The sequence below is a fragment of the Zonotrichia albicollis genome, chromosome 8 (genome assembly GCF_047830755.1).
Source record: "Zonotrichia albicollis isolate bZonAlb1 chromosome 8, bZonAlb1.hap1, whole genome shotgun sequence".
Lineage (NCBI taxonomy): Eukaryota > Metazoa > Chordata > Aves > Passeriformes > Passerellidae > Zonotrichia > Zonotrichia albicollis.
In genome coordinates, this window is record NC_133826.1 from 9,604,246 (window position 1) to 9,616,446 (window position 12,201).

General features: G+C 39.3%; 1 protein-coding gene across 5 annotated transcripts in view; it reads right to left on the reverse strand.

Annotated features, from left to right (window-relative positions):
- The window catches only part of MAST2 (microtubule associated serine/threonine kinase 2), a 186,871-nt gene that overhangs the window by 148,931 nt on the left and 25,739 nt on the right, over positions 1-12,201 (reverse strand). Inside the window, exon 1 of one of the 5 annotated variants that reach the window (XM_074545880.1) lies at positions 316-422. The exons of the other annotated variants lie outside the window; for them this stretch is intronic. Coding sequence (XP_074401981.1) covers positions 316-339 — 24 coding nt within the window. The 5' untranslated portion in view covers positions 340-422. Of the gene's footprint in view, positions 1-315; positions 423-12,201 lie in introns of those variants that run through there. 5 annotated transcript variants of the gene reach the window in all.

The window sequence follows — 12,201 nt, forward strand, 5'->3', positions numbered from 1 at the left end:
ACAGTCTCATGCTGCTGTTAGTGCAAAAGGTGGATGTTTCAGTATTGAAAGGAGCCTCCCAAAACTGCTGAAGTTGTAAAGTAAACAAGCCTACATTGACAGAATGATCTCATAGCAGAACACAAATGTCTACAGGCAAGGTGGAATTCAAGGCAAGGAGAAGCTCTTTCCAGAATAGTTAATGAAGCTGAAGAAACCCCTGTCTCCTTAGGTTTCCTTCGAAGTCACTGAAGTAGAAAGCAACTAAATGAAAGTGTGAGCTGCAATGGACAACAAAAGACAAACATGAAAACAGCAGCAGCATTCTAAATATACCTCTGAGTTATCAGACATCAGCATTATCAGTTGATTGTAGTTGATTTGCTCTGTCCTGTGCTCCTGAATTTCCCACGCTAGCAGCTCCCTTTCCTTCTCAGAACTGCCACCAAAGCTGCTTTTGCAACAGGAAGCAGAGGACAAGCCAAAGTCCAGTCCTGCCCAGCCAAACAAGTAAGCAGATTATCAAGGAGGTTTCAGAGCAGCTAGGACAATGTCCAAGGCAAAATAATTATTTCAGTTCTGTATCAGCTTTTTCAAAGAACAAGTAGTGAAGCATCATAGCATTAAAGAATTAATTATTGAGATTTTCATAGAAAAAAAATGCTGTAAATAAATCACCGTGGCTTCTGAGAAGAGTTCTTAGGAGCTTTTGGATGGGAGAGGTAGAGGTTGGGCTGTTTAAATGACTGTCTCTGCTGATCAAGTAAACATGTATACATCAGGCTCTGAATTGTTCCATGCTTACAGCTTGACTGAAAACCACATTTCTAAAGAAAATGTATCTCTAGGAAACAGCAAAACTTTCTGGGTTAAGAACCTGCCAATCAATTGAATTTTTAAAAGTAGCTGTCAGAAGAATTGCTAGGGAATATGACCTTTCTATGTCAAAAGAACAGCCATGCATATAACATTAGATATGAGGAAGAAATTATTATCACTATGAGGGTGGGGAGGCACTGGCACAGGTTGCTCAGAGAAGTTGTGCATATCACATCTCTGCAAGTGTTCAAGGCCAGGCTGGATGAAGCTTTGAGCAACCTGGTCCAGTGGAAGGTGTCCCTGCCCATGGGAGGGGGTTGGAACAAAAGGGTCCTTAAGGTCACTTCCAACACAAGCCATTCTATGATTCCATTATTTGAATGGGTGACCTAAAAGTAAAGCCACTGATGACAAATGAATTCTAACAGAGAATGAACAGTGAGGTCAGCACTGTCAGGGTGATCTGAATGACCTGCTCTGTGCATGTACCGTGTTAATGCAACCAAATGGTAAATTACACCCACAGGAATTAAGATTTAGGCACCTACAGCATGAAGGGAACATCTGCAATTCTAACTCCATTAATCTCTCATGGATCCCTTTTTTCAAATACTGGTACTCAATTTGCCATTTTCCAGTCCTCAGACTATTTTAAGCAATTGCCTATACAGCACAAATAGTAGTTCACACATTTAATCTTTGAATTATTTTAAAGCTGTGTCATTATCTCCTTTTACTCACAGAATTAACAACCTACTTTGGTCTGTTCCTCACCATTCTGTTTTTCTTTTAACCATTCTTAATTTTTATTGATAGGTAGAATAGGGGAACTCTGCATTCCTCTGCTGCCTTAAAGGAGTGGTCCTTAGTTCAGTTCTGTGAAGACTATAAAGATGCAGATCTCTTCACTGATGTTCCTTGTTCTTCATGCTTCTCTATCTAAATTGGCTCATCTTTTTGAAACTCAAAGCAGGTTGTTTTTTGACTGTTTTTAGCTTTGCATACCTCTATTTCTATTTCAGTTCTTAGGATTTTTTTTTTAATTACCTTTTAAACCAGAACTGAGCACTGCTAAGGACACAAACAGCTCCTCCTCCCATGGGATCTTTGCTGGAGCATGATCTGTCTTATGAAACCATCACTGAACATGTAAAGTCTGCTCTCATCATGGCATGTGCCCAGTCTGCACAGAAGCAAGTAAATTCTCCCACTAAAATTTTGTTCCAGGGTGCCCAATCCTCCTTACCACACTGCAGTCAGCATCCCCTGCAATGCACAATTAATACATCTTAATTAGACCCAAGCTTCAAGGCTTGGTGGTGTGTGCTTTGCCTATTTCAAAAGGGAGCAGACAGCAGGGGCTTTAAACATGCAGCACCACCCATCCAAAATCTTTCCCATACAGTCTGAGGACAGGATAATGGACACAGAACTGCATGTGAATGAGACAGGCAGTCCTCAGCATAGCCATGACAGAAGTTGAGCATTTTATGGGATTAATTATCTGTAAAACATACAGTATTGTAGTAATTACACTTATGGGCAGTGAAACATTATTATATGCTTCCCACTACTCTGAACTGGGGGATTCAACACAGAACAGAAGCTTATACTACAAAGCATAAGCTCAATAATATAGCTTAGGTGAAATGGAGTTAAATCAACTTTATCCTTTTTCCATGACACAAAATGAAGCTCAAACAACCTTTCATGGCTTGCTCCAGAATGTAAAATAGTGGTTACCTATTTCTGAACACCCAAACTATTGGGGATGTTTCCTGATGTGCAAAGAAAAATGGATCTGACCATTACAAACAGCTGTCCATGACTATTCTCAGATGGAGATTGCACTCAATGGAGGCAAAGCTTGATGATAAAATCCTTGTTGATAATGGGACAAAAAAATATCCAAAGCAGATGGAAAGGCATGCATCATTAATGTACTCCACTGAAGAAACTAAGCACCATCATACATTTCCCTTGAAATTATTGCAATTTATAGTAAGCCAGGGGGAAGAGCAGTTCACCTTTTGCTTATGGAAAAATAGAGAAATTCAGCAATTAGAACTGTAAGGGACATCTATCACTTCATTGCAGACCCAAGTTTAATAGCCAAGCACCCTTAAATTGTTTTTAATCCATTCTTCACACTTTCCCTGGGAAGTTGATACCACAGATTTGTCTGACAATAAACCACATGGAACAGGGTCTCCCAAGGGTTTCAACAGCTCTTATTTATACAAACACGTGCAGCCATTTTCTTTTTAAATCTCATATATACATATGTATGTGTATGTGTGTGTGTATATATATATATATATATAAAATTATTTCTAAATCACCTTTATCATAAAAAAATAAGAAGATAAGCAAGCCATTCAATTTATTAGAGTGCTTTCCTAGAATTAAGTTGCTACATAAATCAACTGGTTTGTTTGAAGGCATTACCTGATATTCATACATGTTCATATCAGCAATAAGAAGGTCTGATTTTCTTTTTACTCTGCCTTGCATAATTCAACAATTTCTCAGTCAGCAACATTTTAAACACAAAATGTAAATTATATTGAGAAAGTAAACATGTCAGCAGGCCAGTAATCATACAGAAAATAAAAGATGTCACTGTCAAAAACACCACTTTAAACAGCTGCCTGTTTAATCAGGATTGATGCTGATACCTGATCAATATGATCTGGCAATGCTGACATAGCTCTTTTCCTCTCCATTCAGAAAGTTCTGCATGTTTGCCATATTAAACATTGTTCTTCTTTCCTTTCAAACACCTAATCATTTATCTTGCCAAACTTCCCTTTCAGTAGCCTATTTCATTCTAATAAAATTCAAGAATTAACTTTGATAAGAAATTTTTGCATTTGAAATTCATTAACACTCTACATTTTACTTTCTTCTAAAGAAAATATTTGATAGATGAATTTTAAGGCAAAACATCAGAACCTTACCTAAAACCAAACAAATCGTTATTGTTAGATTTAATAACACCCACAAATTTGACTTTTATGTTGCATTACTGTCATTTGAACATACTCAAAGAGCTTGCTAAATGAACAGTGTTCATGACTCAGAACAATGTTCATTTAGCAAGGAGATACTAAAGAAATAAAGGTAGTACCAGAACTGGAAACTGTACAGTAGAAAAGGGGAGTGCGAATTTTGAGCTTCAATACAAGATACAACTCTACAGTGCTCACAGTTGCCAGACCAGGAGCCCACAGCCCAAAGAACTGACCGTGGAGAGGGGCTAAAGAGGTCACAGTAGAAGTATATGTGTGCATAAAGCAGCCCAAATTCACAATTAGCCAGAATTTTCTGGCTATCATCAAGAAATAAGAACTGAATTTTACTGTGAGGAGGTTTTTTCTGGGGGTAGGGAAAGTCGTGGAGAAAAATAAACAATTCTGGGAGAACACAGGAGAGAAAGGAGAGCTTGGGAACACGGAAGAGGTGGGAAGGTCTCAAAAGGATCGAGCTCAGAGTGGAGGCAGCCCAGCGTGCAAAGTGCCCTGACCAAGGCTGGCAGCACTGATGAAATGCAAGCAGGAATGAACATTCCGACCTTTGTCTCCAAGCCCTGGATTCCTGACTCTGTGATAAGCACTGCATGTATTTTCCTTGACAACAGCTCATCCATTAAATTACTCCAATTACTTTCAATATTTAGAAAATTTGAGATGCAGATTTGCCAAAAGTACCTCTGCAGGCTTAACCACCTGAAACAAAAACATCACACTGCACCTACTGAGGCAGCTTTGTGTGAGAGATTCAGTGCATGCACCGTAACTTTGTGTAAACAATTCACAGCAGAATTCTCTGCGTTAAAGGTATGCAAATGCTTGTTGCTAATTTGAGCAAAGACAAATACAGAAACCATGTTAGACCTGAAGTTTCATGTTTTATTTAAACTCCAAGGCAGAGAATTTTAATTCAAAGTTTCACATAATAATTTGTTTTCATGGACAAATTATGAGCCCTGCCATAGGAGTTCATCATAAAACTACTTTAAGTGTCACTATACTGTATGACCACATTAAAATAATGAGGTTTGAACATTCCAATCTTCAATTAGAGCTTTGTGGCTTCAAGCACTTAAAGAATAAATGCTGCCATTAACCTAGACCTTCCCCCTCAAGTATGCACCAAATATATTAACAATGTTACTGAATCATGAGGTCATTGTGAAAATATAAATCTCAGTGGATTCCATCACAAAGCAAAATCTTCAGGATTTTAATAGGATATTATTTAAGGTATAAAATTAAAATCTCTCATTAAGTTATCTCAACAGCTCATTTAATTTATCAGGCTTAAAAATATTTTTAAGGTTATTTTAGGTTAATTACATTTCACATCCTTTTATGACAGATCTGAAACCCTGCACATCTTTCAATCCTCTTCTATAAACATTGCCCTTTGCCAAATAGCTGAGAGTTCACACTGACACATTTTTGCCTACTCACACTATAGCTTCAACATGACAGTGTTTTATATTCATGATGAACACAGAATCTTGTTTATTTAATGGACACTTGGCCACTGCAATAAACAACAAAAGCAGAAGCCCCTCAGTCAGTAAGGCGCCCTCTCAGCAAATTTTACATTATTTGTACTTAGTTGGCCACAACTGCTTTCAGTGAAAAGAATTCTGATCAATCCAAAATGCCACAATAAGGGAAGAATTAGAGATATTGACTCTAAATCAAGCTTGGTAATATATTGGTTATTCTGACTTCATACTTCTCATGAATTCATGTTCTCACAGCACAAGGACTCTGCAGTTCCCACCAGGGAAGAGTCTGAAACTCACAATTAATGTGGAAATGCTCAGGTTAGCAATAATAACCCAGCAAGGGCAGGTAAGACATCACGGCATGCCTCAGCTCTTAAACAACTGACTTGAAAATCTAAATATGAATACAGTCAGAAATAAGAAAATTATCCTGGCACACTATATACAGTGACTGCAGCATTAAATTATTCCACAGCACCATCCATTTGAGCTGCAAACATCTGCTAAACATTAATAAACTGAGATTTACAGAATCTCACAGACGCTTCACTTTCAGCTCTTGAGGTGACCAAGGGACTGAACCTCTCTGTACCTGAGCTTATCAAAGTTCACATATCAGCATGTTGCATAAGTCCCAGGCTTGTGTTTCACTTACAAGGCTACCCTTATCTCTGCCAAGACATTTCACCTCTCCCAGCCTGGTAATCTCGAGGCAATAAGGATTTTAGATTAACTCCTAGGAAAGATTCTGAGCTGCAGCTCTTCAGAGGGGATGCACACAAACCTCTGTATTCCCACTGTCCTGAGAGTGGTAAAATAAACAATCCCTGTGTCTCTGGGGCTGGAAAAGGATTGTTGGACAGACACATTGCATGGCTTGGATAAACCAAAGTGACACAGTGCAGGGAAACAGACCAAACAAAAAGTGGCAGCCAAACATGGAGGATTATGCTACTAATTACTGAGCACGTCCAAAGCTTTTGCTCAGTCAAAATGCTACAGGGGATTCTTATAAATGTCCTAAGGCTCAAAACAGTTTGCATTTCTGAAAGAAAGCAGCTTGAAACTTAAGCAAACAATTTCATGTTTTAAGACCCATCCTCCTATTATCACATCCTAGGAAACTATTTCAAGAAGTATTACCAGCCACAGAAGGCAGCCATATTAAAATACTAAATGCAGACATCTCAGAGTGCCTTTTTATGGAAATATCTGCCAGAAATAAAACAGCAGATTTTCAACTACTTTAAATTAAAACCCAGACCTTTTATTGTGTACATCAGTATGTGTTTATAGAGAGGTCATTGAGAACCACAGAACACTCCAGGAACAAAGCCTCACTCTTCCACAGAGTGTGTTCAAGACAGTCTGAATAACTGTATTTTAAGTTCCCCATAGCTCCCCAAGCAAAACAGCTAATTTTCCATGCACACTACAGCAGTTTCTCACTTTACACCTACAATAGTGCTGCTGTCAGGAAGAGAAGTGACTGCATGTGCCAAAAATCAATTCAACATATTCACAGACAAAAAAAATAACATGCAGCATCTGAAGATAATGAGAACTGCAATCATTCAAACTGACAGTCTAGTGCCTAACAATTATCACAAGGCAAGTTTTATGAATTCATATTTCCTACAATGACAAGCCTCAGGTTACACAGGAGGGTGTTCACATTTTCTTTCAAATATAAAAACCTCCTTTAAGCCAATGAGTCCACTCCAAAATGGAATTCACTTAACTGAAGTGAGCAAAAATATGCTGACTGTGTTTTAAGTAATATGCTGAAGTTTCTTCAGAGCAAGATGCTGACTGTGCTTTAGTAATATGCACTATATGGTAAATATAACTTTAGTATAGAATTTATCACAAAAATTTTCTGTTCTTTACATGAATTATTCAGAATTAAGTTTTCTAGTGAAAAACCAATCAGAACTACCAGTTTTGGATGCCAGTGTGAAGCAAGTGTCCTGAATCTATCAAGAAAACACAGAGTCACAGCACATCCATTTTTGGTTTCCTACCAGAGACACCTTAAAAGCTGTGACAAAGGTGAGTCTCTGCAAGCACTCTAAACACTGCTAAATGTCTAGAACTTGCTCCATTCTTCTTTCTCAGGCCCTATCCAAATTCCAAAATTGATAATGTCCCCAAAGATTCCCCAACAGACCCTGCAGCATACGTCCATGCAAATATCTAATTAGTATTCATAAACTTAGACTTCACACGTGGTTCTTAATTTGGAAATCCACTTACTTCCTAACTCAGGTTATTACAACTGCCAATTTAAAATGCAATTTCCATACCTTCATAAAGTAATAAAATCCCTTCATTCAGGCAGCCATTGTTCTTGCTGTCTTTTCCTTTTCTATCAACATAAAAATATGAAATCCTACTTGTACAGTCAAGTATTGAATGTTCTTGACTCCCTAATAAGAAATTAGAAATAATTTATTACCTTCATCACCCACGACTTTCAGGACTATTCTTAAACAAAACTATCTTTATCTGTATTGAGCAACATTTAAATAGTCAACATGTTACCACCTAAAATGCAAACTAAAAGTAACATTATCCCTGACAAAACATTTTGGGAAAAGAGCAGCTGTGTGTTTTAGAAGACACAAACGTAAATGAAGTTTTCCCATCAGATTAAATGCCTAGATTTGTAGTAAGTATCCACAGGAGGTAGCACTGTGCACAACTGGCATTAATGATTTGTCGCTGAACTAGTGCTGTATTTTTCAATTAAAAGAGATTCTATCTAATTCTTTTGTGAGGAGGTGGAACTCTAAGCTCCATGCACGCACCTCACTGGTGGATGCAGGGTGTGGTGGGAGAGCAGATGCTGTGTCTGGTGTCTGCCCACCCCATTCCTTCCAAGGCCTCATCCCTGAGTTTAACAGCCACTGCCCAGGTGCCTGCATAGCGCAGAGATGCTAAATAATAAACAGGATATAACAAATAAATATATAATAAATGCATTAAAGCGCTGGGGGCCAAGCAGGAGCTGCGGAGATGGAATTTCCCTTTGTAACTAGGAGGGGGTTTGAAGCTGGAACTTCTAGCTCCACTGCACTTCACCAGGCCTCTTGAATTATTGATTCCCGTACTGAACTGACAAACAACACAGGACTGAGGTCTCCTTCAGCTGCGGGAACCAGCCCCGGCCCCGGCCCCGGCCCCGGCCCCGGCCCCGGCCCCGGCCCCAGCCCCGGCCCCGGCCCGTCCCACAGCCAGGCCGACATTCCCGGCGGGAACCGCGGCTCGCGAGACGCCCGGGGCTGCAGCGCCACCGCCAGGCCAGAGGCCGCAGCGCAACTCACGCAGCCGCCACCCAAAATTCCCGATTTTATTTATAGAATCGGCTACAAATAATATTTTTTATTTTTTTAATCTTTTTTTCTTCGTAAATGTCCCAACCATCATCTCTCTGTTACCAGAAAAAGCATGCTGCAAACCACAGCACGGCATTACAAAGTGAATTCATACTCCAGCTGAAGAAAAAGGCCAGTTATTAACAAGGGGCTGCTGTGGGACAGGGTCCCGGAAAGAACAGAGCCCTGCTGTAAAATCACTGATGGTTACTGGGGTTCTAACGCCTATTGACAGAAACTCACTTGGATCGTGGAGCTCGCGGTTCCTGTCCCCAGCCCTAGCACACCAGCAGATGGCAACCCAGCTCCACAGAGCCCTGCACAGGCTTAGGAAAGCACAGCCTTTGCATTCCACTTCCACAGGCATTCAAAGGCAATCACCCACCTTGTAATAATCTCACTCACTAACTCAAACCTGTAGCCAATTAGCCAGGAACAACACATTTTAATTTTCTTTTTAATATACAGCATCCTGCACAAAGGAAATGTGCTATTAGGGGAACTTTATATATTGGGTACAATTGATTCTATTCCTAATATATATCTAATATGAAATAAATTTTTTAAAAAAGGAGCAAAAATTTAGATAATAAAAACTCAATATCATCTCCTACATCTAAAAAGCATACCCCAACTTGGCAATCAAAGGCACCACACCCCAGTGTGAGGAGGTTTGTCTGTTCCCAGCTCCCAGCACATGCCAAGCCAAGGCCCCAACATCACAAGAATGACCCATTCTCCCCATTCCACTCAGCATTGCCTAATCCACACAGCTTTGAGGAACTGAATGTTCACAATAAATCATACTGAGTGTTGTTCCACAGAGATACTTCAGTTGAGAGTTGTTTCAAATCTTTGCATTTGAGCTTTTCTACCCTCCAGATCATTATTCAAAATCTAAGAGGCTTGGGTCTTTAACCATTTCTTCTAGAGCAAGATGAGGGAAAGATTAACACTCTGGCACTGTGTACAATCACAATGAACATGCAATTATTTCACTTTGTTTCAACTTTCACTCTGTTTGAAAGTAAATGTAAAACCCTAAGGCATTTGAAATTATCCTGTGAAGACTGACCCTACAAGGAAATCTTACAAGTCTGGCATCAGAGGATTAACAGAGCACCAAGTGCACAGTCAGCAGCCTTCATCTCTGAAGATGAAGAAACAGCTTTGACCACATCCCATAATGTATCCCAGAATATAAGGAAAATTTTACACTAAATAGAGCTGCAACCACCCACCTGAAACCATCAATCTCATTTTCAAAAATTATGTGCAGTTCTTCAGTTCAAGGAGTGCCACAAGTTTCAGTTCAGTACTGCAAGCACCTCAGAAAATTCAAGTTTGTAGGTATTAAAAAAAGAATTTCAAAATTTCTTTCACAAACATATCTAACTTTCCACTGACAGGCTTCTTCAAACATTTTCCTATCGCCACACTTGGCAGAAGGAACATGCACAGTTTCTTATTCCTGGAACATCTCAGACTTTTCCAGGCATTAGATGGTGAGCAATGCATAAGAGATGTAGTCCTAATTAATGGGTTGCACATTATCAGATGTTTCTTTCACAAAACCCTGGAGAGGGTGCTTGAGATGCTCTCTGTGAGGGGCCAGGACATGGGACACACAGAATCAGTCTTCACAAATAAAGAAGCATATTCAGCATTAGTGTAGTGCTCTAGTTAAGCATCCTGCCCTTAATAGAAACGAGGAGAAGGTCACCCCTTGCCCACCAATAAATGCTCACTATGGAATATTATTATTATGGCATTGGTCCTGACAATCAGTTTCATTCACATTGTGTTTTGTCAAAATTAACAGTTGCAAGAAAGACACTCCCAATCTACCTCTACAACAATCACAGCCATCTCTTCACAAGGTCGTTTTCCTTTCTAAAATTAGAAACCCTGATGTTCTCTATGCCTTATTTCATAAGAGAATGCACCCACATAACTGATCTTTTGCATCACCAGTGACAGGACTCAATGAAACAGGATGAAGCTGAGTCAGGAGAGGTTTAGGTCAGATATCAGGAAGGAGTTTTTCACCCAGAGATGGCTGAGCACTGGAACAGGCTCCGCAGGGAAACAGATGCAGCACCAAGGCTGTCTGAATTCCAGAAGGGTTTGGACAACACTTCCAGGCACATGGGGTGACTCTTGGGGTGTCCTGCACAGGGCCAGGAGTTGGACTCAGTGATCCTTGTGGGTCCCTTCCAACTCAGCATATTCTAGAATTCTATTACATCCCTTAAAAAAAAAAACACAGTCCAAGGTCTAACTCTTTTTATGACAGGATAAGATCTCAGATAAATACCCAAAATTAAGTCAAAAGAAATCTTCCATAAAATTACCCTTCTGTTCCTTAAATGTGCACTCCATACATATTCCCTCCACCCAGTTTTTTTAGTGTGTTTGGGTCTTGACAGCAGGAAATCCCACTGAGCTGCCCACAATGATGCTTTATGTGTTTTCCTCTGATTACTTCCTCAGCTATCTTAGGGATTTAAAGTCTTAAATAGGATACTCCCCAGCAGAATTCAATCTCATAGGATCAGAGCCATTCGTCTTAAGGTAGATGATGAACTGAAGGTCATCCTCTAAAATCCTCACATATATTTAGAAGGCACACAGATCAGATCAACACCTTCCACTCCACAATGACAGCACTCAGCATTCATTCTGCCCTGGCTTCTTTCTCAAGTCAAGGACCTAGTGGCAACTGCTGTGCAGGCACATTAATCCAGATTATCACACATGTACAAGCTGAAAGATCCTGCCCAACAATAAATTGTGTTTATATAGTTTAGCAAGTTAGAATTTTATGTATTCCCAGTTCTGGAGTCATTGCTGATAAATAGCCAAGTTATCAGGCTTGTTTCAGGAGCTGAAAACTTATTTCTCTAGATTTGCTATTGTTAACTTACCTTTTAACTTTGCAAATATTTTTAAAGAGTGAAAGAATGCAATTCAAGCACAGTAAACAACCTATAGGATTAGCAGTGGTTAGAAATCAAAAAAAAAAAACCACATTACTTAATGCCACAAAGAAATTTAACAAAGCAAAATCTACTGACACCTGCAGACCCAGAAAGCGGAAGCAGAAACAATGCACACAGCTTTCCTGGCTTTCCTAAATCACATTCCACTTCTCTCTAGCTATCCAACTACTGTATTATAACAAATAATAGAAGAATTAAATGCTCTAGCAGTCAGCGCTAGCATATTAAAATGACACTCTGCATTACTGAACTTACTCATCTCTTAATAGAGCTGTTCTTCAAAGGAGATTAATTATACTGGCAAGAGACCTTTTGCTATTCTAATTTGTGAAACGTATTTCAATACCACAAGCATATTAAAACAGCTGCAAACATGTAAGTGGCTCCAAAATCTCAGGACTCACTGCATTTAATTAGGTGTTCATCTTGTGATGTTCTTTAGTCACTGCTTTTGAAACCCACTTCACATAAAAATTTGTAATGTCTAGGCTTAATTAAG